Below are 24,392 nucleotides of genomic sequence, written 5' to 3' on the forward strand. Positions count from 1 at the left end.
TGTAGTAATGTCACTGGCACCCCCAAAAGTGTCAAAAATGTCAGTCAAGGGTCCGATCTGTCCTCCGCAAGTTCGCAAACCCGCAAAAAAAAAAAATCGCAGATCGCCGCCATTACTAGTAAAAAAGTAAAAAAAAAAAACAATAAAGATGACATAAATCTTTCCCGTAGTTAGTAGACGTAATAACTTTTGCGCAAACCAATCAAAATACGCTTATTGCGATTTTTTTTTTACCAAACATATGTAGCAGAAAACAAAATTGGCCTAAAATGTTAAACACATTTTGATTTTTACATTTTTTGGGGGGAATTTCATATAAAAAAATGTGAAAAATATTGTTATTTTTTCAAAATTGACGCTCTTTTTTTGTTTATAGCGTAAAAAGTAAAAATCGCACAGGTGATCAAATACCACCAAAAGAAAGCTCTGTTTGTGGGAAAAAAAGGACGTCAATTTCATTTAGGTACAGCGCCACACGACCGCACAATTGTCTGTTAAAATCAGGCAGTGCCGAATCGCAAAATAGGCCCTGGTCTTTGAGCAGGAAAATCATCCGGGGCTTAAGTGGTTAAAGGCCTGTGATTCCTCAACCGGGATCATGGTTGCCTTATTTAACCTGGAAACCAGGGGGTCCACCACCAGTGGCACAGTCCACCTTTTAAGGAGGGACTCTTCAAAGGGGTACCTCCAAAGGAGACCAGTGCCTCCGCTGCAGCTTCAGCTGCATCCTCCATTTGAAAAGCTTCATGCCCAGACACAATCAGTGCATCCACCAGCGCCTTTTCGTGCGCAGCTCCAGAAGTGGAGGAATTATCCTCACTATCAGAAAAAGTCAGGGCGCGTGGCCGCAGACCCCACAGGGTGGGCCACATAGGAGGCAGCCAAATCAGATTCAGGATCTGAGGAGACAGATGAGGCAGGGAAAGGCGGGGGGGGGGGGTGCTTTTTGCTAGCTCGCCACCCAAAAGCCACCTCCACCCGGGACACAAAGGACTCCAGGACTGCCGTCAGTGCATCAATAGGTGGTTGGAAACCCGAGGTATCTGAGAGGGGGTTGTGTGGGGAAACGTGCTCTAAAGACTCCATTAGGTAAAAGGGGGACCCCCACAAAAAGTGTCAAACACTGTTAAGGGACCCCCCTCCACCGTCCTGGTAACACCAACAGGTCGCCAGCAACAGAACACCCCTCGATCCTGCAGCAGAGAGAGGGAGGACCCCACCAGACAGGCCCTCGCAGCACCAGGATAAACTGTACTCCACATGCAGTGTCTGGGGAAAGAAGAGACCCAGGAGTCAGCACCAGGGGACAAGAATGGGCTCCCATACCCAAAATAGCTGCCCAGAGGCTCCTCTGCAATGTCCGCCGCTTATTCTTATGCCGGACCAATGAAAAATGCCCTTCGAACTACACAAACATGACCACCGGCATATAGAATACAGGCTACAACAAAATGGCCACCCAGTGCAGCTCCACGAGGCTCCCAGGGGGGATCCTTGGGGCCTAAAAAAAGCACCAGAGGGAAGGGGGGGACCGGGACACAGAGCCCCTAACAGGTACAACCCTCCTCCCAGCCAACAGCCAAGTCACCAGCAGTGTACCCCCCCCCACCACCATTATAGCACCAGGCCCCAGCCCAAACCACCACACTACCCCAGTTTGACTTAGTGCAAGTATGGGACTGCTGACATTTAAAGAAGAATTCTAGGGATAGACGCCACAGCTCCATCGTCCAATCAGAAAATGCAAAGCATTCTCTGAATGACGCCCGTGCCAAACAGCTGACCTGCGTTCAAAATGCAGCAGGTCAGCTGCTTGCCACAGGACTCGGAAATAAGTGGGGATTGCTGGAATACTGGTGTCTACTTCAGTGATTTCCAGCTCCCAGGGGCATTGGCCAGGTATGGTATATGCACAATTTTATTAGCTGGACCAATGTAACTATGTATAAAATTGCCATACCTGGAAATTCATCTTCAAGGGAAAGACAGTTTAGTGTAGTGTGCTTTCAGTATCATGCTATACACAGTTCTACAGTTTAGTGCTATATATTGTACTACATTGTGTACTGTAAAATGTATTAGTTATTGATACATGTGCAGTGAATTGCATTTTGTATGGTTAGGGAGAGTTCAGTGTTCGCTGATCTACATTCACTGCAGTTTACCTACTTTCCCCCTGCCCATAGTAGTTGTACTGCTGGCAGGTGGGTGGCAGCTCATGGCTGGGCAACGTACCTCTATGTAGTGACCTTTCTTCGGGGCACTCATGTACACGCCCCTGCCAACCCGTGCTGTGATTTGACAAAGCACCAGTTTGGTAGCTGATTTTAGCCAATGAATTAGGCTGAAGATAGCTGATCAGCTGTGTCCTATCATACACAGTTTTGGGTTTTCAAAAACACAGAACTCTGTGTTATTGTGAACAGCGATCTAGTGGTTTCTTTTCCCTGCAAGGCAGGGAGAAAAAACAGCCAGATAGTAAAGTAAAAGAAGCACACGTTACACATTGTTAGGCACACAGGTCAGCCCTTGATTGCCCCTAGATGTTACTCCTTCCCAGCCAGGGTCATTAGTACAGTGACAGTGTACAGTATTATCACTGATCACTGTTTTATTGTCACTAGCGACGTCTGTGTCAGTTAGTGATCCTCCCAGATAGTGTCTTTTAGGACCAGATTGCCTGCCACCCTATCACAGGTACACTAGAAGTCGCTGATCACCGCCATTACAGTATAGTGTCTTTAGCTGCATAAAATTCCAGTATATACAGAATACCATAGTTTGTAGATGCTATAACTTTCACATCAAAATTTCAAAGCAATTAATATACACTTATTGTTTTTTTAATGAAAGACATGTAGCACAATACATTTTGGCTTAAATGAAGAAATTCAATGTTTTTGATTGGATGTGTTTTATAACAAAAAAGAAAAAAAATTGTGTTTTTTCAAAATGTTCAGTCTTTTTTTTGCTTATATTGCAAAAAAAAAAAAAAACCCAGTGGTGATTAAATACCACCAAAAGAAAGATCTATTTGTGTGAAAAAATGATATCAACTTAGTTTGGGTACAGTGTTGCATGACCATGCAATTCCAATTTAAATGTAGTGCAGTGCTAAATAGTAAAAAATGGCCTGGCCATGAAGGGGCAAAACCTTTTCGAAGCTCAAGTGGTTAGGACAGAAGCAGATGCATTCTTTTATACTTGCAGATCTCTGATAAAGCCTCATCCTTTTTTTCCCCTCAAATAAGGTTGCAATGTATTTGACTGTGGCTACAGGAGAATGCTTGAAGTGATCCTTGCCGTATACGGTACCTGCAATACAACAGAAGCCTGGCCTTTTTGGTGTGTTTGGAGCTACAGTATATGTATTAAGGTTTACTTTATATATTTGTGTTTATAAGGAGTAATACTACATTTTGTGCTATTAGTTGACGTAAGTTACCAGTTGACCTGATAACAAGCACAGATGTTGCATGGCTGTACCAAGTGAAATTCTGCTTGGATTTCACATAGTATCTGTTAAAACTCGATGTCAAATATAATTGCTGATAAAGATTTGTAAAAAAATATGGATAAATGCAAACTTTCATCATGGGAAAAATCACAAAAATGCCTAGATAAGAACAATCCAAATACTATTATGTACAATAATATAGTTTATTTCCACAAATATAAAAAAAATACTTCAACATACAATGCATTATTCTCTGTAAACATTTTATGAAATAAATAATCTATACATAAAAAGTTAAGGCATTTGTTTGTTTTTTTTTTGTTTTTTTTTAGAGTCTTCTCATATGTCCTTTCTCCTTGGCAGTTAAACACGTTTTTGGACGCAACGCTGTAGAAAAAGACAAAGCAAAACATGTCAACAATAACTAAATTAATCAGTAAAATTGGAATTTTCTTTCACTAATATCAGCAAACATGACAGAAAGAGAGAGTGAATCTCTCTAATAGGGGCACAGACAGTTATAAAAACCTGATAGGTTTTACACTCTAAAGGCAAAGGGTTTCTTTTCATTTTGGATAGTTATACTTTAATATAAAACAAAATAAAGGAAAAAAACACAAGCAGATGTACCTGGATCAGGAGTTTGGTTCTTCTTGGAGTTGACAACTATTTTATTATCATTCATCATTCTGACATCTTGGTCTTCAACATTGTTGCTATAAGATAAAAAAAAACAAAAAAAAACTGAAGGCTAATAGCATAACCACGTCTAGATAACTGCAACTTTGTTATGAATACTGGGGCTTAGTTACATCTAAAAAAAATCCCACAAATGAAGGTAATTTTAAAGGCAGAAGGTTTTTTGCCGTATTGCTTTCTCTGCATTAAGGTAAAAAAAGCCTTCCGTGTAAAGTTCGCTTTGTGATTTTTACCTACAGGTAAGCCTATACTCTGTAAAATACAGAAATGTAACTTGGCACATTGGCATTCATAATGAATTGAAGTTATTTTTACCACTTCCCGCCCAAGGCTGTCATATGATGTCCTGGACTTCGAGGGGAGATACCTGAATGATGCCTGCAGCTGCAGGCATTATTCAGATATCATTCTTTTCAGCCGGCTATTCCCTGCACCGTAAAAACAATCATAATCACCTCTCTCCATGACCTTTTTATCGCTAACTCATTTAATCGCTACTCACCATTACTGAAACCTGGCTTCATGAATCCGAGACTGCGTCTTCTGCTGCCCTATCTAAAGGTGGTCTTCTCTGGACTCACTCCCCCAGACCCAGTGGACACAAGGGAGGGGGTGTTGGGATCCTTCTAGCCCCACATTGCACCTTTCAGGTACTTCACCCACCTCCCTCTCTGTCACTCTCCTCATTTGAGGCACACTGCATTAATCTTTTCTCTCTTGTTTCTCTAAGGATAGCTGTGATCTATCGCCCCCCGGACCACTATCGACCTTTCTTGACGACTTCTCCGCCTGCCTACCCTACTTTCTCTCTTCTGAGATCCCCACAATCATTCTCAGCGACTTCAACATCTCTATTAATACTAACACTCCTGCCACTTCCAAACTTCTCAGTCTAACCTCCTCCTTTGACCTGAAGCAATGGATACATGCTTTTACTCACTCTGAAGGCAATATCCTTGACCTTGTTTTCTCCCACCTATGCACTCCGTACAACCTTTCAAACTATCCTTTCCCTCTCTCTGATCACTACCTTATTAGTTTCACTCTCTCTCCCTCTCCTCCACCTCCTCTCCCTCCAGCTACCTTACAGTTACCCGCAGAAACCTACGCCATCTCAACCCTTCTCTTCTCTACTCTGCTACCAAACACCTCTATGACAAAATCGCACCGCTGTCTTGCACCAACCTAGCCACTTCTGTCTACAACGCTTCACTTTTAGCCTCCATGGAAACACTGGCCCCCCCTCACTACACATCGAATCAGGCCCGACCCCTTCAACCTTGGCAAACAGATAACACTAGAAGTCTGAAAAAGCATAGCCGTGCTCTTGAGCGCCTATGGCGTAAGACTAGATCTCAGGAAGATTTCAACCAATATAAATCTGCCCTCCAAAAATACAGTGGGTACGGAAAGTATTCAGACCCCCTTAAATTTTTCACTCTTTGTTATATTGCAGCCATTTGCTAAAATCATTTAGGTTCATTCTTCTTCCTCATGAATGTACACATAGCACCCCATACTGACAGAAAAACACAGAATTGTTGACATTGTTGCAGATTTATTAAAAAAGAAAAACTGAAATATCACATGGTCCTAAGTATTCAGACCCTTTGCTCAGTATTTAGTAGAAGCCCCCTTTTGATCTAATACAGCCAGGAGTCTTTTTGGGAAAGATGCAACAAGTCTTTCACACCTGGATTTGGGGATCCTCTGCCATTCCTCCTTGCAGATCCTCTCCAGTTCTGTCAGGTTGGATGGTAAACTTTGGTGGACAGCCATTTTTAGGTCTCTCCAGAGATGCTCAATTGGGTTTAAGTCAGGGCTCTGGCTGGGCCATTCAAGAACAGTCACGGAGTTGTTGTGAAGCCACTCCTTCGTTATTTTAGCTGTGTGCTTAGGGTCATTGTCTTGTTGGAAGGTAAACCTTCGGCCCAGTCTGAGGTCCAGAGCACTCTGGAGAAGGTTTTTGTCCAGGATATCCCTGTACTTGGCCGCATTCATCTTTCCCTCGATTGCAACCAGTCGTCCTGTCCCTGCAGCTGAAAAACACCCCCACAGCATGATGCTGCCACCACCATGCTTCACTGTTGGGACTGTATTGGACAGGTGATGAGCAGTGCCTGGTTTTATCCACACATACCGCTTAGAATTAAGGCCAAAAAGTTCTATTTTGGTCTCATCAGACCAGAGAATCTTATTTCTCACCATCTTGGAGTCCTTCAGTTGTTTTTTTAGCAAACTCCATGTGGGCTTTCATGTGTCTTACACTGAGGAGAGGCTTCCGTCGGGCCACTCTGCCATAAAGCCCCGACTGGTGGAGGGCTGCAGTGATGGTTGACTTTCTACAACTTTCACCCATCTCCTGACTGCATCTCTGGAGCTCAGCCACAGTGATCTTTGGGTTCTTCTTTACCTCTCTCACCAAGGCTCTTCTCCCCCGATAGCTCAGTTTGGCCGGACGGCCAGCTCTAGGAAGGGTTCTGGTCGTCCCAAACGTCTTCCATTTGAGGATTATGGAGGCCACTGTGCTCTTAGGAACCTTAAGTGCAGCAGAAATCTTTTTGTAACCTTGGCCAGATCTGTGCCTTGCCACAATTCTGTCTCTGAGCTCTTCAGGCAGTTCTTTGACCTCATGATTCTCATTTGCTCTGACATGCATGGTGATCTGGAAGGTCTTATATAGACAGGTGTGTGGCTTTCCTAATCAAGTCCAATCAGTATAATCAAACACAGCTAAGCTCAAATGAAGGTGTAGAACCATCTCAAGGATGATCAGAAGAAATGGAAAGCACCTGAGTTAAATATATGAGTGTCACAGCAAAGGGTCTGAATACTTAGGACCATGTGATATTTCAATTTTTCTTTTTTTAATAAATCTGCAACAATGTCAACAATTCTGTGTTTTTCCGTCAATATGGGGAGCTGTGTGTACATTCATGAGGAAGAAGAATGAACTTAAATGATTTTAGCAAATGGCTGCAATATAACAAAGAGTGAAAAATTTAAGGGGGTCTGAATACTTTCCGTACCCACTGTACAATTCCAGTCTCCACACTGCCAAGCAGACCTATTTTATCACTCTCATTAACAACTTATCATCCTGCCCCCGGCAACTCTTCGCTACCCTTAATTCTCTACTTCATCCTCCACTGCCTCCCCCCACTGACTCACTCACTGCCCAGGAGATTGCCAACCACTTCAAACAGAAGATTGATACAATTCGTGAGGAGATCACTGCTGTTCAGATACCTTCCACGCTTTACGACCACAGGTGCAATCACTACTTCCCTCATTTAACCCCACCACTATAGACGAGGTTGCTAAACTACTTGCTAACATCCACTTAACCTTCTGCCTTCTGGATCCTGTTCCCTCGCAAATGCTACGTTCACCCTCTGGCCCTATTCTACACTCTCTAACCCACATCTTCAATCTCTCCCTCTCTTCTGGCAGCTTCCCCAACTCTCTAAAACATGCACTAGTTAGCCCCATACCTAAAAAGCCCTCACTGGACCCAACCAATCTTAACAACCTACACCCTATTTCCTTGCTCCCCTTTTTATCCAAACTCCTTGAATGTCTGGTCTACAACCGACTTGCGACCACCTTGCCGAGAATAGCCTTCTTGATCCCCTTCAGTCTGGATTTCGGCCTCAACACTCAACTGAAACTGCTCTCCTAAAACTAACAAACAATCTACTAACAGCCAAAACCAATGGACACTATTCTGTACTCCTACTCCTGGACCTTTGTGCTGCCTTTGATACAGTTGACCACCCCCTCCTCCTCAAAAAACTCCACGCCTTTGGTCTCTGTGACCGTATTCTTCACTGGTTCTCTTCCTACTTATCCAAACGCACCTTTAGCGTTACTTACAATTCTACTTCCTCCTCTCCTCTTCCTTTCTCTGTTGGGGTCCCCCAAGATTCTGTTCTTGGACCCCTCCTAATTTCAATCTACACCTCCTCTCTGGGTGAGCTGATAGCCTTCCACGGCTTCCAATACCATCTCTACGCTGACGATACCCAAATCTATTTATCCACCCCTCAGCTCTCTCCCTCAGTCTCCTCACATATCAATAATTTACTATCAGATATATCAGTCTGGAAGTCACACCACTTCCTCAAACTCAATCTATCCAAAACCGAACTTATAATTTTTCCTCCACCACGTGCCCCTTCCCCCGATCTCTCTGTCAATATCGATGGCACAACTATCAGCCCATCCCCGCATGCCAAGGTCCTAGGTGTTGTCCTGGACACTGAACTCTCCTTCAAGCCCCACATCCAATCACTGTCCAAATCTTGCCGCCTCAACCTCTGCAACATCTCCAAAATACGCCCCTTTCTAACCAATAACACAACAAAGCTCCTAGTTCACTCCCTGGTCATCTCGCGCCTCGACTACTGCAATTCCCTTCTCAGTGGTTTAACTTTGCACAGGCTATCCCCCCTTCAATCCATCATGAACGCTGCTGCCAGACTCATCCACCTTACCAATCGCTCAGTGTCCGCTACTCCTCTCTGTCAAGCCCTCCACTGGCTTCTGCTCACCCAACAAATTAAATTCAAAATACTAACAACATCTTACAAAGTCATCCACAGCTTAGCCCCCAGCTACATCACTAGCCTAGTCTCAAAATACCAACCTAATCGCTCTCTTCATTCCTCTCAAAACCTCTAGCTCTCTCGTCACCTCCTCCCATGCTTGCCTCCAGGACTTTTCCAGAGCCTCTCCAATCCTATGGAACTCCTTATCCCAATTTGTCCGATTATCTCCTACTCTATTAGCTTTTAGACAATCCCTAAAAACCCTCCTCTTCAGAGAAGCCTATCCTACCCACACCTAACAACTATACTTCCATTTTCTCCATCAGCCCATCCCCCACGGTTGCCTTTTGTTTCACTTAACCCTCCCTTCTGTAGTGTAAGCTCTAACAAGCAGGGCCCTCTAATTCCTCCTGTATTGAATTGTATTGTAACTGTATTGTCTTCCCTCACATTGTAAAGCATTGCGCAAACTGTTGGCCCTATATAAATCCTGTATAATAATAATAATAATAAATATAGGCTGTTTAGCCAGTTGACTTTTTTACAGGCGGTGGGAGGGGACATCTCCCCCTCCTGCCACCCTCCGGTGCTTCTACCGGCTCGTCAGTGCGATTGGAGAGCTGGAGAAGGAATCCACCAGTGGTGGAAGTTTATCATAGAGAATACTGAGGACCAGATGGTCTCTGACCTTCAAAGGCTTGGGTGCAACGTTATGACTTCACGTCTGGCCATGCAGATGTAAACACTGCCGTGTACTCGGGTGGGAAGGTCTCAGTCTCGGACTCGGTCTCAGTCTTTCCTGCCTAGAGGAGAGATGTGGGGTCTTATAGACCCCACATCTCTCCATAAAGAGGACCTGTCATGCCCTATTTCTATTACAAGGGATGTTTACATTCCTTGTAATAGGAACAAAAGTGATAAAAAAAAAATAATAATAGTAATTTAAAGGAAAAGTGTAAAAACAAAAAAAATTGAAAGTGCCCTCACACGCAGAACCGAATGAATACGTACATTGCGCCCACATATGTATGCAGCATTCAAACCACACACGCTAGAGTGAGAGCAACAATCCTTGCCCATGACCTTCTCTGTAACTCTAGACTGGTAACCTGTAAAATTTTAAAGCTTTGCCTATGGAGATTTTTAAGTACCGAAGTTTGGCGCCATTCCATGAGTGTGCGCTATTTTAAAGCGGGACATGTTGGGTATCTATTTACTTGGCGTAAACATCATCTTTCACAGTATACAAAAAAATTGGGTTAACTTTAGTGTTTTGTTTTTCTTTTAATTTATGAAACAGCTTTTTTTCAAAAACAATTGTTTGAAAACTTGCTGCACAAATACAGTATGACATAAAAAGTTGTAACAACAGCCATTTCTTTCCATAGGGTCTCTGCTAAAAAAAAATATATATATATATATATATATATATATATATATATATATATATATATATATATATATATATATATATAATGTTTGGGGGTTTTGAGTAATTTTCTATAAAAAAAATGATGATTTTGACATGTAGGAGAGGAGTGCCAGAATAGGCCCAGTATGGAAGTGGTTAACATAGTGATGCCATTGAGCTTTAATGGGATTGTAAATGCATACCACATTGGCCACTCATACAGCCAGAGTCCACAAAACCAGAAGAAAGACAAGGGAAAGATTGAAGCCGTGTTAGCGGTGAGGGCACACCGCTAGAGGGCTTCATTCTAAGGCAAATATTTTATAATATGCGATGCATACTAGCACATTATGCAATTGCCTTACATGGGAAAGGTTATTTTTTTTTTTTTTTTTACTGCCACGGTTTACAACCGCTTTAAACTTACATGAGCCCAATCTTGATCTAGTGCTGTGCCTGAGAGCAGCAGCTCTCTCTGTGCTCTCCTCACTGGACATGGAACCAGCAGCATTGGCTTCTGCTGCTGTCAATCATAGCCAGCAAACAGAGAGCAGGGAGGGGGAAGCAAGCCGTGCTTTGCTTGGTCTATAAAAATACAGAGTGCAGCTCAGGTACAGATGCTCATGCGGTTTGTTACAGGGGGACTCGGCAGGGAGGAGGAGCCCAGGGTGCTGGCGGGGGACCCCAGAAGAGGAGAATCAGGGCTGCCCTGTGCAAAATCATTGCACAGAGCAGGAAAGTGCGACATGTTTATTTAACAAAAAAAAAAAGTTTGAAATCACTTTAACATTCAATGGCATCACTATGTTAAAATAACTTGAATTCATTATGAATGCTGATGTGCTAATTTACATTTATAGAGTGTACAGTGTATAAAAATACAAAAATCTAATTAAAGATTAAAATGGGTGAACATTTAATACACTTAAACCTTTTTAGCATATGGACCCATTCTGTCGGATTAAAAGCCTAACTCGGCCCCTGTACCGCTGTCTGAACACCGCACTGAATACTGTATGTTAGTTCTTTAAAACCACCATTTCCATTTGCAATGGTTTATGAGTGCACTTCTGATATGTAACTTTATACATCACCACCCCCTTGTGCTTGCATATTTTTAGTTTCATCAGTTCTAGGCTTTACCAGCCTACTTTTATTTACATACTCCATAAAACAAAAAAATCGAAATGTTTATCTGAAACCTATATGAAGTAGACTAATTTAGCATAGTATTTAAAGTTTCATAAAGAAAGAGATCCTAAAAAAAAAAATAGTCAACTTCGTTTAAATTACCTAATTATGGTTCGTCTGTCTGCTTCTGATATTTTCAGATCATTCGCAAAGAGGATAGTATAATATGGTATCACAGGGTCACATGTTGGCAGGATCCCATGGGAAATGTGATTGACCATATTTAAAATTCCATTGTACACAAGCAAGTCATCCACAAGGATCTGGGTAGAAAATGCAATAACAGTGAAATAGAATCTGCATACAAATAGTTTATATTAAGAGTTTGCAGTATAGTACATTACAGGTAAAGAAAGAAAGAAAATTCAGTAGTCACTCCACTATATAAGATTCAATGCATTTAAAATAATTTGGATGAGGTTGTATGAGTGAGAACGTATTTGTTAGTGCCTATTTGCACTTAAACCCTGCAATGCAGTGCATTAACCACTTGCCGACCGCCGCAAGTACATATACTGCGGCGGTCAGCCCCTCACAGGCAAAGTGACGTATGGGTACGTCACTAGCCTGTGAGGCTCTGGGGAGCGAGCGTGCGCCGCCGAGGCGCGCTCCCGCTCGCTCACGGACCACCCCGCACGTGTGCCCGGCGGACCCGATGTCCGCCGGGCACTCACGATCGTCCGTTAGAGCGGGAGAAAGGCAGGCGGCTGATGTAAACAAGCCGCCTGTCATTCTCCCCTGTGTAGAAACAGTGATCACACGGTTCTACTATTTAGGACCGTTGATCACTGTTCCTACACCTCACGCCACAGCCAATCACAGTTAGACTCACGCCCCTAGGGACACACACAACCCCTCCCTCTCAAATAAAGTTAACCCCTTCACTGCCAGTGTCATTTTACAGTAACAGTGCATATGTATAGCACTGATTACTGTAGTAATGTCACTGGTAACCCCAAAAGTGTCAAAAATGTCAGTCAAGAGTCCGATCTGTCCACCGCAATGTCGCAGTCCCGCAAACAAAATCGCAGATCGCCGCCATTACGCGTTATAAAAAAACAAAAAACAAAAATGACAAAAATCTTTCCCTTAGTTAGTAAACGCAACTTTTGCGCAAACCAATCAAAATGCGCTTTTTGCGATTATTTTTTACCAAAAATATGTAGCATAAAACAAATTGGCCTAAAATGTTAAAAAATGTTGATTTTTACATTTTTTTGGGGGAATTTCATATAAAAAAATATTGTTATTTTTGCAAAATTGACGCTCTTTTTTTGTTTATAGCGCATGATCAAAAAAATTGCACAGGTGATCAAATACCACCAAAAGAAAGCTCTGTTTGTGGGAAAAAAAGGACGTCAAATTCGTTTAGGTACAGCGTCGCACGACCGCGCAATTGTCCATTAAAGTCACGCAGTGCCGAATCGCAAAATACCCCCTGGTCAGGAAGGGGGTAAAATCTTCCGGGGCTTAAGTGGTAATGCAGTCATTCTGATTCAGCTGCCAGTGTACCGTAATGCACTATAAACAGACCAAAGACCATATTTTTCACCACAGTGCTCAACAAAGCAGTAGCCCTGTGAAAAATAGGTTAAAAAAAAAAAAAAATGCAAACTTTGTGGTTATTGGCATGCCTTTCTTGACACGCTGTCACAACATGAAAAGAGGAGAGCTGATAACCCGCCAATTCTGACAGCACACATTTACACTGATGATCAGTGCAGCCTCATCAGTGAATTTTTTTATTTGTTTAGCAAAAAAACCCAGTGGTGATTATATACCACCAAAAGAAAGCTTTATTGGTCTTAAAAAAAAAAATGGATACAAATTTCATATGGGTACATTGTTGCATGACTGAGTAATTATCATTCAAAACGTGACCATGCTGAAAGCTGAAAATTGGCCTGGGCAAGAAGGGGGTGAGAGTGCCCAGTGTTGAAGTGGTTAAGCAGCCCATAGATAATTCTTTTTTTTTTTGTTTAACTACTTACCTACTGGGCACTTATGGCGCTTTTCCACTGCATAGAACCGTACCGGCTCGGCACGCTTTTGTGCTTTTCCACTGCGGTACCGCATGGTATAGGGTCGGAACGGTTCGGTACGGTACAGTATAGGTTTGCTTTTCCACTGCATGGAACCGAACGGTACGGTACGGTACGGCTCTGAAAAAACAGTACCTACTCGATTGTGGTTCCAACAGGTACCAAACTGGTACCATATCCCACAATCCTTTGCATGCAGTCACTACTAGCCACTGATTGGTCAGAGAATCACACCCACCCAGTTGTTATCCCACCCAGTTAACTTTAGTACTACTTTAGTGGAAAAGCAAACCTATACCGTACCGTACCGAACCGTTCCGACACTATACCATGCGGTACCGCAGTGGAAAAGCAAACCGGGCCAAGCAGGGCCGAGTAGAGCCGAGCCGGTACTAGCCGGTACTTGCAGTGGAAAAGTGCCATTATACCCCCTTCCTAACCAGACCCATTTTCAGCTTTCAGTGCTCTCACATTTTGATTGACAATTACTCAGTCATGCAACACTGTACCCATATGAAATGTTTGTTCTTTTTTTCACACAAATAGAGCTTTCTTTTGGTGGTATTCAATCTCCGCTGTTTTTTATTTTTTGCGCTACAAATGAAAAAAGACCAAAAATTTTGTAAAATAAATGCATTTTTCTTAGTTTTGGTTATAAAATTATAACATTTAGCAAAATAGTCATTTTTTCTTCATAAATTTTGGTCAAAATTTATACTGCTACATATCTTTAGTAAAAATAACCAAAATCATGGTATATTATTTGGTCTTTGTAAAAAGTTACAATCTATGGTGTCAATTACTGGAGATTGATCACATCTGATGTACTGCTGGCCTATCTCATTTCTTGAGACACGAACAAGCAAGGACAGTACAAATATCCCTCAAATTACTCCTTTTTTTGAAAGCAGACATTCCAAGGTATTTAGTAAGAGGCATGGTGAGTTTTTTGAAGTTGTATTTTTTTCCCACAATTCTTTGCAAAATGAAGATTTATTTTTTGTTTTCACAAAAATGTAATATTACCAGGTTATTTCTCTCCCCCAAAACACTACACCCCAAAACACATTCTGCTACTCCTCTTGAGTATGACGATACCACACCTGTGAGACTTTTTCACTCACAGACTTGGCCACATACAGAGGCCCAACATGCAAGGAGCACTGTCAGGTGTTCTAGGAAAATAAATTACACATTTAATTTCTTGACTACCTCTTACACTTTTGAAGGCCCTGGAGCACCAGGAGAATGGAAACGCCCAAAAAATGACCCCATTTTGCAAAGCAAACACCCCAACTCATAATCTATGAGGCATGAGTCTTTTGAACATGTCATTTTTTTCCACAAATGTTTGTAAAACGTGGAAAGAAAATTAAAACATATACACACATACCATGTACCTAGCAAAATTTACACCCCAAAATACATTCTGCTACTCCTCCTGAGTATGGCGATACCACATATGTGAGACTTTTACACAGCCTGGCCACATACAGAGGCAAACATGCAGGAAGCACTATAGGGGAGGGGCCAATCTGTCGTCACGCTGAGGAGCACATTGTGAGCATACCGTGGTAATACTGTCTGATTATCTTATACCCGTATTGTGAGGACTGAATGCTTTTTACAGTCTGGTGCACTCTAAGCACCAAGAAAATGTCAGTGTTTTTATATTTAGTGTTTGATAAACCGGTTGTTTAAAAGATAAAACACTATGTCCTGCTTTCTCTCTTTAGGATTTGGGCGTATGGAGAGAAGTATGAGAGAAGGAGGATTCTAAATTCAAGGTTGCCACTAAAGGAGTGAAACAGCATAAAACAAATCCCCAAAGAGGGACAGAAGCGCATATAGACCATTGGTTGGTCTTATCCCTCAGGTGAGGGCACATCGGATGAGGGGATTATCACTAATATATGTGGATTATTGGAGCACATAGTGATGCACACTAATTAAGGAAGCAGTCGTTTAGATATGTGAACACAAGTCTGTTTTTTATTAATGATTGAGCATATGCAAGCAAATTCATACCAAGGGACATTTTATGGACTGATACATTGTTTGTTTTGTTTATGTTATATATGGTTTAATATGTTATGCTGATTCTGAAAATTGAAAATTACTATGCAAACAGATTTAAAGGGATACTAGCACATGGGAGCTCAGCACTACTTTTTAATAACATTTTGCACATTGATACACGTTTAGAGAGTGTGTGTAGTTTTAAGCAATCCACTTTGTAAGGGTTTAGTTTTGTAGCCTTATAGCACTCAATAGTACAACATAGAAGGGCAAGTACACCCATTTTTAATACATTTCAAATCTACTTTCCTGACTACATATTACACTTTTGTGAGGCAATGTAGGGCACTGATAATTGATAAACACTGTGGTGGCACGGATGACAACTGATGTGGCATGGATGTGGCACGATAAGCACTGATGTGGCATGGATGACCACTGATGTGGCAGGGATGAGGCATGGATGGGCACCAATGAGCATGAAAAAGGCATGGATGGGCAGGGATGAGCATTGATGTGGCATGGATGAGGAATTAATGGGCATGGATGAGTACAGATCAGCTATGTGGGCACTTTAGATCCAGCCCACAAGTGCTGCTGCAATGGCTCGGCTCCCTTCTCCCCTCACACGCTGTACCGATCGGTGTGAGGACGGGGGAGGAACTGAACCGGACATGCACCAGTTTTTTGACAAGAGAGCGCTCTGTCATTGGACAGAGTGATCATGTGGTAAAGGGCCGCTGTCATTGGCCCTTTACCCCGATCTGTGATGCACTGGGTTCTGTGTGCATGCCCCAGGGGAAGCGTGAGTTTGGGAGGATGCCATCAGGGCCGCTGATAGGGCAGTACAATCAGCCCTGTTGTACCGGGCCCGCCCTCCATCAGCTACACAGGGGGGCCCGGGCAGCATGACATTCTGTTACTGCATTTAAAACAAATTTGCTTTCAAAACTCCTCTTCTGCTCCTACTTGCCTATGGAGTGGTGTTATATCTGTGTCACTGGGCTGTTGGATGCTGACTTTGTTATGGGTGTGCTGTGTTAAAGTCTGTAACACTCAGTACAGCCATAAGTGGACAAAGTCAGCACCCAACAGCCACGTGACACAGAGCCATGATAGAGCCCCTACTTATAGTGCTGCCTGTGCGATTATTATAACACTGATGATCATAGGACACGGTGAGATGCTACTTTATACTTCAGTTGCATTTTTACTGCCCCCTAAACCAATCCCCTTTAAATGCTTCCCATCCAGCTACATACCAGTACATTCTGGATTGGAAGGGTGATATCTTGGTCATCACTACAGCAATGATCGAGATTTCATTTTTTTTTTTTTTTTTTTTAGCCTCAGCGATTCTGCACACAGTAAAAGTAATTCTAGTGACTAAGAAGCCACTGGATTACTTTTGCAGGCAGTAGAAGAGGGTCCCACCCCTGCCTTTACCGCCTTTAGGATGCAAACAGTAGCATCCAGTTCCTGGGACACAGTGAGAGGGGCAGATGTCATTCCTCCCACTGTGCGGCGTCAGAAACCAGAAGCAACAAGGATTTTATAACTTCCTGTTTCGGTCTCATGTAGCCATTACCGGTTTGAACAAGCATCTGATCTAACTGATCTTGGTTTGATCAGATGCTCTGGAGAACAGAGGACAGATATGGGGTCCAAAAGACCCCTGATATCTCCATAAAGAGGACCTGTCATGGCTCATGCTATCACAAGGGATGTTGTTCATCCCTTGTGAAAGCAAAAAAAACAAAAAAAATGTAAAGATACAGTGTAAGATTTTTTTCTTTGTAATAAAATACAATTTAAAAAAAATGTAAACTGACCCCCACTACTTTGTGCTTATGCGCACACGTTGGCTCCACACGCATATATAAATGGCAACAAACTTGCATTTTGTTTTGAGTCGGGATCAGGGGTGGGGCCATGGGTGGGGTAAAGTTTTTTTTGAAGGGGGCCCTGTCAGGTGGGCTCTATGGGGCCCCATGATTTCTAACAGCAGCCTTGGACGTCATAGCCCCCTCTCCTAGAACTATCTGACCATGCTGTAGCCTTAATTCGGCTATGGCCCGGTTGGCAAGTGGTTAACTAGCATGTTGAATAAAAAAAAAAAAAAACAACTTGATTCCCCGTCCACACATTTATTGTGTGACGGCTGGAAAGATTCCCCCCTGTCAGAATACAAAGGCTCAGTAGAAGTAATTCTCTCTATGTGTATGTGGGAATCGGCTACATTTTTTTTTTCAACCATAATGTATGGCCTAAAGTGTTATAAATTACAGTGGGTACGGAAAGTATTCAGACCCCCCTTAAATTTTTCACTCTTTGTTATATTGCAGCCATTTGCTAAAATCATTTAAGTTCATTCTTCTTCCTCATGAATGTACACATAGCACCCCATACTGACAGAAAAACACAGAATTGTTGACATTGTTGCAGATTTATTAAAAAAGAAAAACTGAAATATCACATGGTCCTAAGTATTCAGACCCTTTGCTCAGTATTTAGTAGAAGCCCTGTTTTGATCTAATACAGCCAGGAGTCTTTTTGTGAAAGATGCAACAAGTCTTTCACACCTGGATTTGGGGATCCTGTGCCATTCCTCCTTGCAGATCCTCTCCAGTTCTGTCAGGTTGGATGGTAAACATTGGTGGACAGCCATTTTTAGGTCTCTCCAGAGATGCTCAATTGGGTTTAAGTCAGGGCTCTGGCTGGGCCATTCAAGAACAGTCACGGAGTTGTTGTGAAGCCACTCCCTCGTTATTTTAGCTGTGTGCTTAGGGTCATTGTCTTGTTGGAAGGTAAACCTTCGGCCCAGTCTGAGGTCCAGAGCACTCTGGAGAAGGTTTTTGTCCAGGATATCCCTGTACTTGGCCGCATTCATCTTTCCCTCGATTGCAACCAGTCGTCCTGTCCCTGCAGCTGAAAAACACCCCCACAGCATGATGCTGCCACCACCATGCTTCACTGTTGGGACTGTATTGGACAGGGGATGAGCAGTGCCTGGTTTTCTCCACACATACTGCTTAGAATTAAGGCCAAAAAGTTCTATTTTGGTCTCATCAGACCAGAGAATCTTATTTCTTACCATCTTGGAGTCCTTCAGGTGTTTTTTTAGCAAACTCCATGCGGGCTTTCATGTGTCTTACACTGAGGAGAGGCTTCCGTCGGGCCACTCTGCCATAAAGCCCTGACTGGTGGAGGGCTGCAGTGATGGTTGACTTTCTACAACTTTCTCCCGTCTCCTGACTGCACCTCTGGAGCTCAGCCACAGTGATCTTTGGGTTCTTCTTTACCTCTCTCACCAAGGCTCTTCTCCCCCGATAGCTCAGTTTGGCCGGACAGCCAGCTCTAGGAAGGGTTCTGGTCATCCCAAACGTCTTCTATTTGAGGATTATGGAGGCCACTGTGCTCTTAGGAACCTTAAGTGCAGCAGAAATCTTTTTGTAACCTTGGCCAGATCTGTGCCTTGCCACAATTCTGTCTCTGAGCTCTTCAGGCAGTTCCTTTGACCTCATGATTCTCATTTGCTCTGACATGCATTGTGATCTGGAAGGTCTTATATAGACAGGTGTGTGGCTTTCCTAATCAAGTCCAATCAGTATAATCAAACACAGCTGGACTCAAATGAAGGTGTAGAACCATCTCAAGGATGATCAGAAGAAATGGAAAGCACCTGAGTTAAATATATGAGTGTCACAGCAAAGGGTCTGAATACTTAGGACCATGTGATATTTCAGTTTTTCTTTTTTAATAAATCTGCAACAATGTCAACAATTCGGTGTTTTTCTGTCAGTATTGGGTGCTATGTGTACATTCACGAGGAAGAAGAATGAACTTAAATGATTTTAGCAAATGGCTGCAATATAACAAAGAGTGAAAAATGTAAGGGGGTCTGAATACTTTCCGTACCCACTGTAGTGGTCTAGGTTTTTTTCATTAAACCAGTAAATCAGAAAGTCTATCTAATGACCATTTATTTGGTGATTGCAACAGAAATTATTATTAATACTTACACCAAACTCTTTTACTCCTCTTTGTGGGGTTTTAGCATAATTCCATAATTTGATCATTGACACTTTTGTTGGTTGATCAAAAACAACATAAATGCGATTAACCTATCAAAAAACAGATGTTTGCAATTAACAAGATTTAACATGGTAGATGTTAGTCACTTTCTTATTGTTAACTAGCTCTACTGCCATTAAATTCACATACAGTGCCTTGCGAAAGTATTCGGCCCCCTTGAACTTTGTGACCTTTTGCCACATTTCAGGCTTCAAACATTAAGATAAAAAACTGTATTTTTTTGTGAAGAATCAACAACAAGTGGGACACAATCATGAAGTGGAACGAAATTTATTGGATATTTCAAACTTTTTTAACAAATAAAAAACTGAAAAATTGGGCGTGCAAAATTATTCAGCCCCTTTACTTTCAGTGCAGCAAACTCTCTCCAGAAGTTCAGTGAGGATCTCTGAATGATCCAATGTTGACCTAAATGACGAATGATGATAAATAGAATCCACCTGTGTGTAATCAAGTCTCCGTATAAATGCACCTGCACTGTGATAGTTTTAGAGGTCAGTTTAAAGCGCAGAGAGCATCATGAACAACAAGGAACACACCAGGCAGGTCGGAGATACTGTTGTGGAGAAGTTTAAAGCCGGATTTGGATACAAAAAGATTTCCCAAGCTTTAAACATCCCAAGGAGCACTGTGCAAGCGATAATATTGAAATAGAAGGAGTATCGGACCACTGCAAATCTACGAAGACCTGGCCGTCCCTCTAAACTTTCAGCTCATACAAGGAGAAGACTGATCAGAGATGCAGCCAAGAGGCCCATGATCACTCTGGATGAACTGCAGAGATCTACAGCTGAGGTGGGAGACTCTGTCCATAGGACAACAATCAGTCGTACTGTATACTGCACAAATCTGCCCTTTATGGAAGAGTGGCAAGAAGAAAGCTATTTTTTAAAGATATCCATAAAAAGTGTCGTTTAAAGTTTGCCACAAGCCACCTGGGAGACACACCAAACATGTGGAAGAAGGTGCGCTGGTCAGAAGAAACCAAAATCGAACTTTTTGGCAACAATGCAAAACGTTATGTTTGGCGTAAAAGCAACACAGCTCATCACCCTGAACACACCATCCCCACTGTCAAACATGGTGTTGGCAGCATCATGGTTTGGGCCTGCTTTTCTTCAGCAGGGACAGGAAAGATGGTTAAAATTGATGGGAAGATGGATGGAGCCAAATACAGGACCATTCTGGAAGAAAACCTGATGGAGTCTGCAAAAGACCTGAGACTGGGACGGAGATTTGTCTTCCAACAAGACAATGATCCAAAACATAAAGCAAAATCTACAATGGAATGGTTCACATATAAACATATCCAGGTGTTAGAATGGCCAAGTCAAAGTCCAGACCTGAATCTAATCGAGAATCTGTGGAAAGAACTGAAAACTGCTGTTCACAAACGCTCTCCATCCAACCTCACTAAGCTCGAGCTGTTTTGCAAGGAGGAATGGGCAAAAATTTCAGTCTCTCGATGTGAAAAACTGATAGAGACATACCCCAAGCGACTTACAGCTGTAATCGCAGCAAAAGGTGGCGCCACAAAGTATTAACTTAAGGGGGCTGAATAATTTTGCACGCCCAATTTTTCAGTTTTTTATTTGTTAACAAAGTTTGAAATATCCAATAAATTTCGTTCCACTTCATGATTGTGTCCCACTTGTTGTTGATTCTTCACAAAAAATTACAGTTTTATATCTTTATGTTTGAAGCCTGAAATGTGGCAAAAGGTCGAAAAGTTCAAAGGGGCCGAATACTTTCGCAAAGCAATGTATATATATATATATATATATATATATATATATATATATGTATATATATATATATATATATATATCTATCAATGCTGTTTAAAACTGAGTAATACACGGTCTCACCACCAGGCAGATCTGCTGACAGCTTTAAAGCGGAATTAAACCCTCCAATCCTTTACAGTTAAGGAAGCTGCTCCTGTTTGATCTTCAACTGCCATGGTGCTGCACATGTGATCAGTTATGCATGACAGTTTGGTTGAAGACACAATCAAATGTGACAGTTAGCAATCAAGGCATTCCAGAAATGTATTTGTTTTTTGAAACCGATGAGTTTAGTTCAGCTTTATGATTTACTGCTGTTCAGGGGCTCTGGACTTCATCAAAATGGCTCCAGCAAGAAGAAACAGGAACAATGCTGGAGGCGATTTACAGCACACATTAATTTTGGTAGCATAATTAATAATGTGGAATGTATGTACCTTGCTAAAAAACATTATTGTTTTATCACATTGTTATGGGTAAAGTTCCTCTTTAAGTGTGATCAGTTTTACAAATGGTTGCTGATAAGATGGAATGTACTTCTTGATGACCTATTTCTTATTGAATAGGTCTGTAGGTTTATTAACATTGTTAACAGCCTAAAAAACATGTCACTACCCCAAAACAATTGCACAGAAGAAATAGAAATATCTGTACCCCATATGCGAGAATCCTAATTGCAGAATAAATGTATTCATTTTAACCCATTGGCACCGACCGCACCGTACGCAAATATGAGGCCCCTCAGCAGGCGGGCCTTGGCACCTAGCAGCTGCATATTTGCGTGAATTGGTGCAAATACAGCTTTGCCGAGAGCACACTCCAGGCACGGTTACAGGCGGCTAACAGAAAGTTCCTAATTGCGGTTTGCCATCAGAAGCTTTCTGATCACATGACCACCATGACAGCCAATCACAGCGGTCACATTATCATAAACCTGCCCCACCTCCTGGCAACCTAAACCTCTTAAAGGGCCTGGGAGGAAATGGCACCAAGAGATTAAACAAGCTCTGACTGACCCCTATAGCCGCAGGTACTGTGAAACAATTAAAGTGATTAGAAACCTTTGTTTTTTTTTTATTAAACCAAAATAACAAACATTTACCTACTCTGTGCAATGGTTTTGCACAGAGCAGCCCTGATCCGCCTTTTCTAGCACTCCAGGCCCCTCCTCTTCAGCGAATGCCCCCAGGGAAAGCCAATTTCCCTGGGGGCTCCCGAGCAGCTCAGTCTGTGTCTATTGACACAGACCGGGCGACTTGTCCCTGCCTCCCGCCATGGCATTTGCGATGCATACTAGCTCATTATGTGTTTTTTCTTTCAGGTGTTCGTTTTTTATAAAAAAAATTTGGAGGTTTACAACCTCTTTAAGAGCTGGTTAACATATGCAAGGGTCTGGTTTCAGTAGGATTTTTCAAAGGAGTCAAGTTGTGGTTTCATTCACCAAGTCACGTGCAAATTTATAAAGTGTATGACACTTGAAATCGCACTTGAACCTGACAGGACTCTTTTTAAAAACGCAGTGTGGCCGGACCACACAAGTAACTGGCTCCTTAGAAATCCAGTTTGGGATTGTCATGTCATGTGAATCGAATGGGGTTCAAAATGCATCCAATTCACATATATGTGAACAGGGGCTAAATAAATATTGTAAGACTTTGCACATCTTTTGTTTTGATGCACCTGGAATGTATTTAGAGACATTAAACTGACAAGTTTAATTGGGCTTTAAAACATGAAACTCACTGTCAAACCTGAACACAATAAATTGAGTAATACAACAATAATACAACAATATAACACATACCAGGCTTGGAAGAATTGGAGAGAGCCAAGCATGTCTGCCATCAGTGGTATTATTTATGTCATCAATGAGCTTGTCAGGGGTTCTTACATCTCCACATATTCCTTCTAAAATGTTAATGCTTTCTGGATAAGCAGCAATATCTAATAAAAGTCAAGTTTATTTTATACAAGTTTTATATAAGGTATAATATTTAAAGTAGTATGGGGAAGAACGCTAAAGCACAACTTGAGATTGGCTGAAGATCAATAAATATCCAGGCTACCTATTTGACTCTCCTGACCCTATGTTCTTGAAACATCCAGACGGCAAGAGGGAGCAATTAAATATGCAGCCTATGAACTCTAGAACAGCCCAAAGCAATTGAAGGCCAATTCACTAATTACAATGAGACCAGAAAAAAAAAACACCTAGGAACCTACCTAGGAGGGTGCTACATCTATAAAATAATATTCAACCCTTTCCTAACCAAAGGTCATTGAAGCCTAGATGTCTGGGATAAATTTAGCGGCGTTCACATTTGTTGGTTCTAATGGTAATACTTCTCTGACCAATTTGCAAAACTAAATACTTTTAATATTGTCCATGGTTTGTCCTGCGCTTTTGTTTAGCAGAAAAGTAAACCTAGTTCAATGCAGAAGTGCTTTGTACAGCAAGTCAATAGCATTAAACAAAACATCTGCCCCTCTGAGCCACTATCTAAATTTATGTCAATTCATAATTAACAGGGTGCCCCCCAATAGGATTCCCTATAAGCAGACAGCACCTGTACCTTTGTTAGCACTTCGTTAGCAGTCAGCCTTTTCACAATATAGAGAGAAAGATAGAACTTTCAGTCAACTCAGATAAAAAGGCCTATACACAACAGAAAATAATTAATAAGGTCTGGCTAACAGGTAAGATGCGGACTTAGGAATAGGGGCTTTATCACACTAGCGGAATGACCGGTCTGGCTGCCAGTTTTTCAGGTGGACCAGATCAGACCCTTCAGTTTCCTCTATGGAGCTGCTTTTTGTACACCCACTGACATCTGATCTGAACCACTAAACACAGACAGATGGGTATCTGTTCCCCATCGATCTGGAGGATCAGGTTGGATGGCAGTCTGGTCATCGTGTGGAAGGGCACTAACGGATATAAATCTAGGTGACACTTGTACACCATAGACAACCTACCAGACAGTGCCTCACATACCCTTCCTCTCTGCTCAAAACTGTGGGAACAAACATATTTTGCCAAAATACAGTGGGCGTCACGGTCCATTATCAGCCCCCTGGCAACATTTTCTGTGCATCTTTTGAAATTAGTTTTCTCTGGGGTCCAGGTACCTGATAAGGATT

The 24,392-nt window shown here is 42.1% G+C and overlaps 1 protein-coding gene across 1 annotated transcript in view; it reads right to left on the reverse strand.

Annotated features, from left to right (window-relative positions):
- Positions 1 to 3,641: 3,641 nt before the first annotated feature.
- KATNIP (katanin interacting protein) overlaps positions 3,642 to 24,392 on the reverse strand; it is a gene marked incomplete at its 5' end in the record, with an annotated part of 198,564 nt that continues 177,813 nt past the window's right edge. The window contains 5 exon segments of the mRNA XM_082261741.1: positions 3,642 to 3,844; positions 4,088 to 4,173; positions 11,411 to 11,571; positions 19,392 to 19,493; positions 23,056 to 23,195. Of these exon segments, the coding sequence (XP_082117867.1) occupies positions 3,786 to 3,844; positions 4,088 to 4,173; positions 11,411 to 11,571; positions 19,392 to 19,493; positions 23,056 to 23,195 (548 nt within the window). The 3' untranslated portion in view covers positions 3,642 to 3,785.

Source organism: Pelophylax lessonae (genome assembly GCF_965119305.1).
Source record: "Pelophylax lessonae genome assembly, chromosome: 6".
Taxonomy (NCBI): domain Eukaryota; kingdom Metazoa; phylum Chordata; class Amphibia; order Anura; family Ranidae; genus Pelophylax; species Pelophylax lessonae.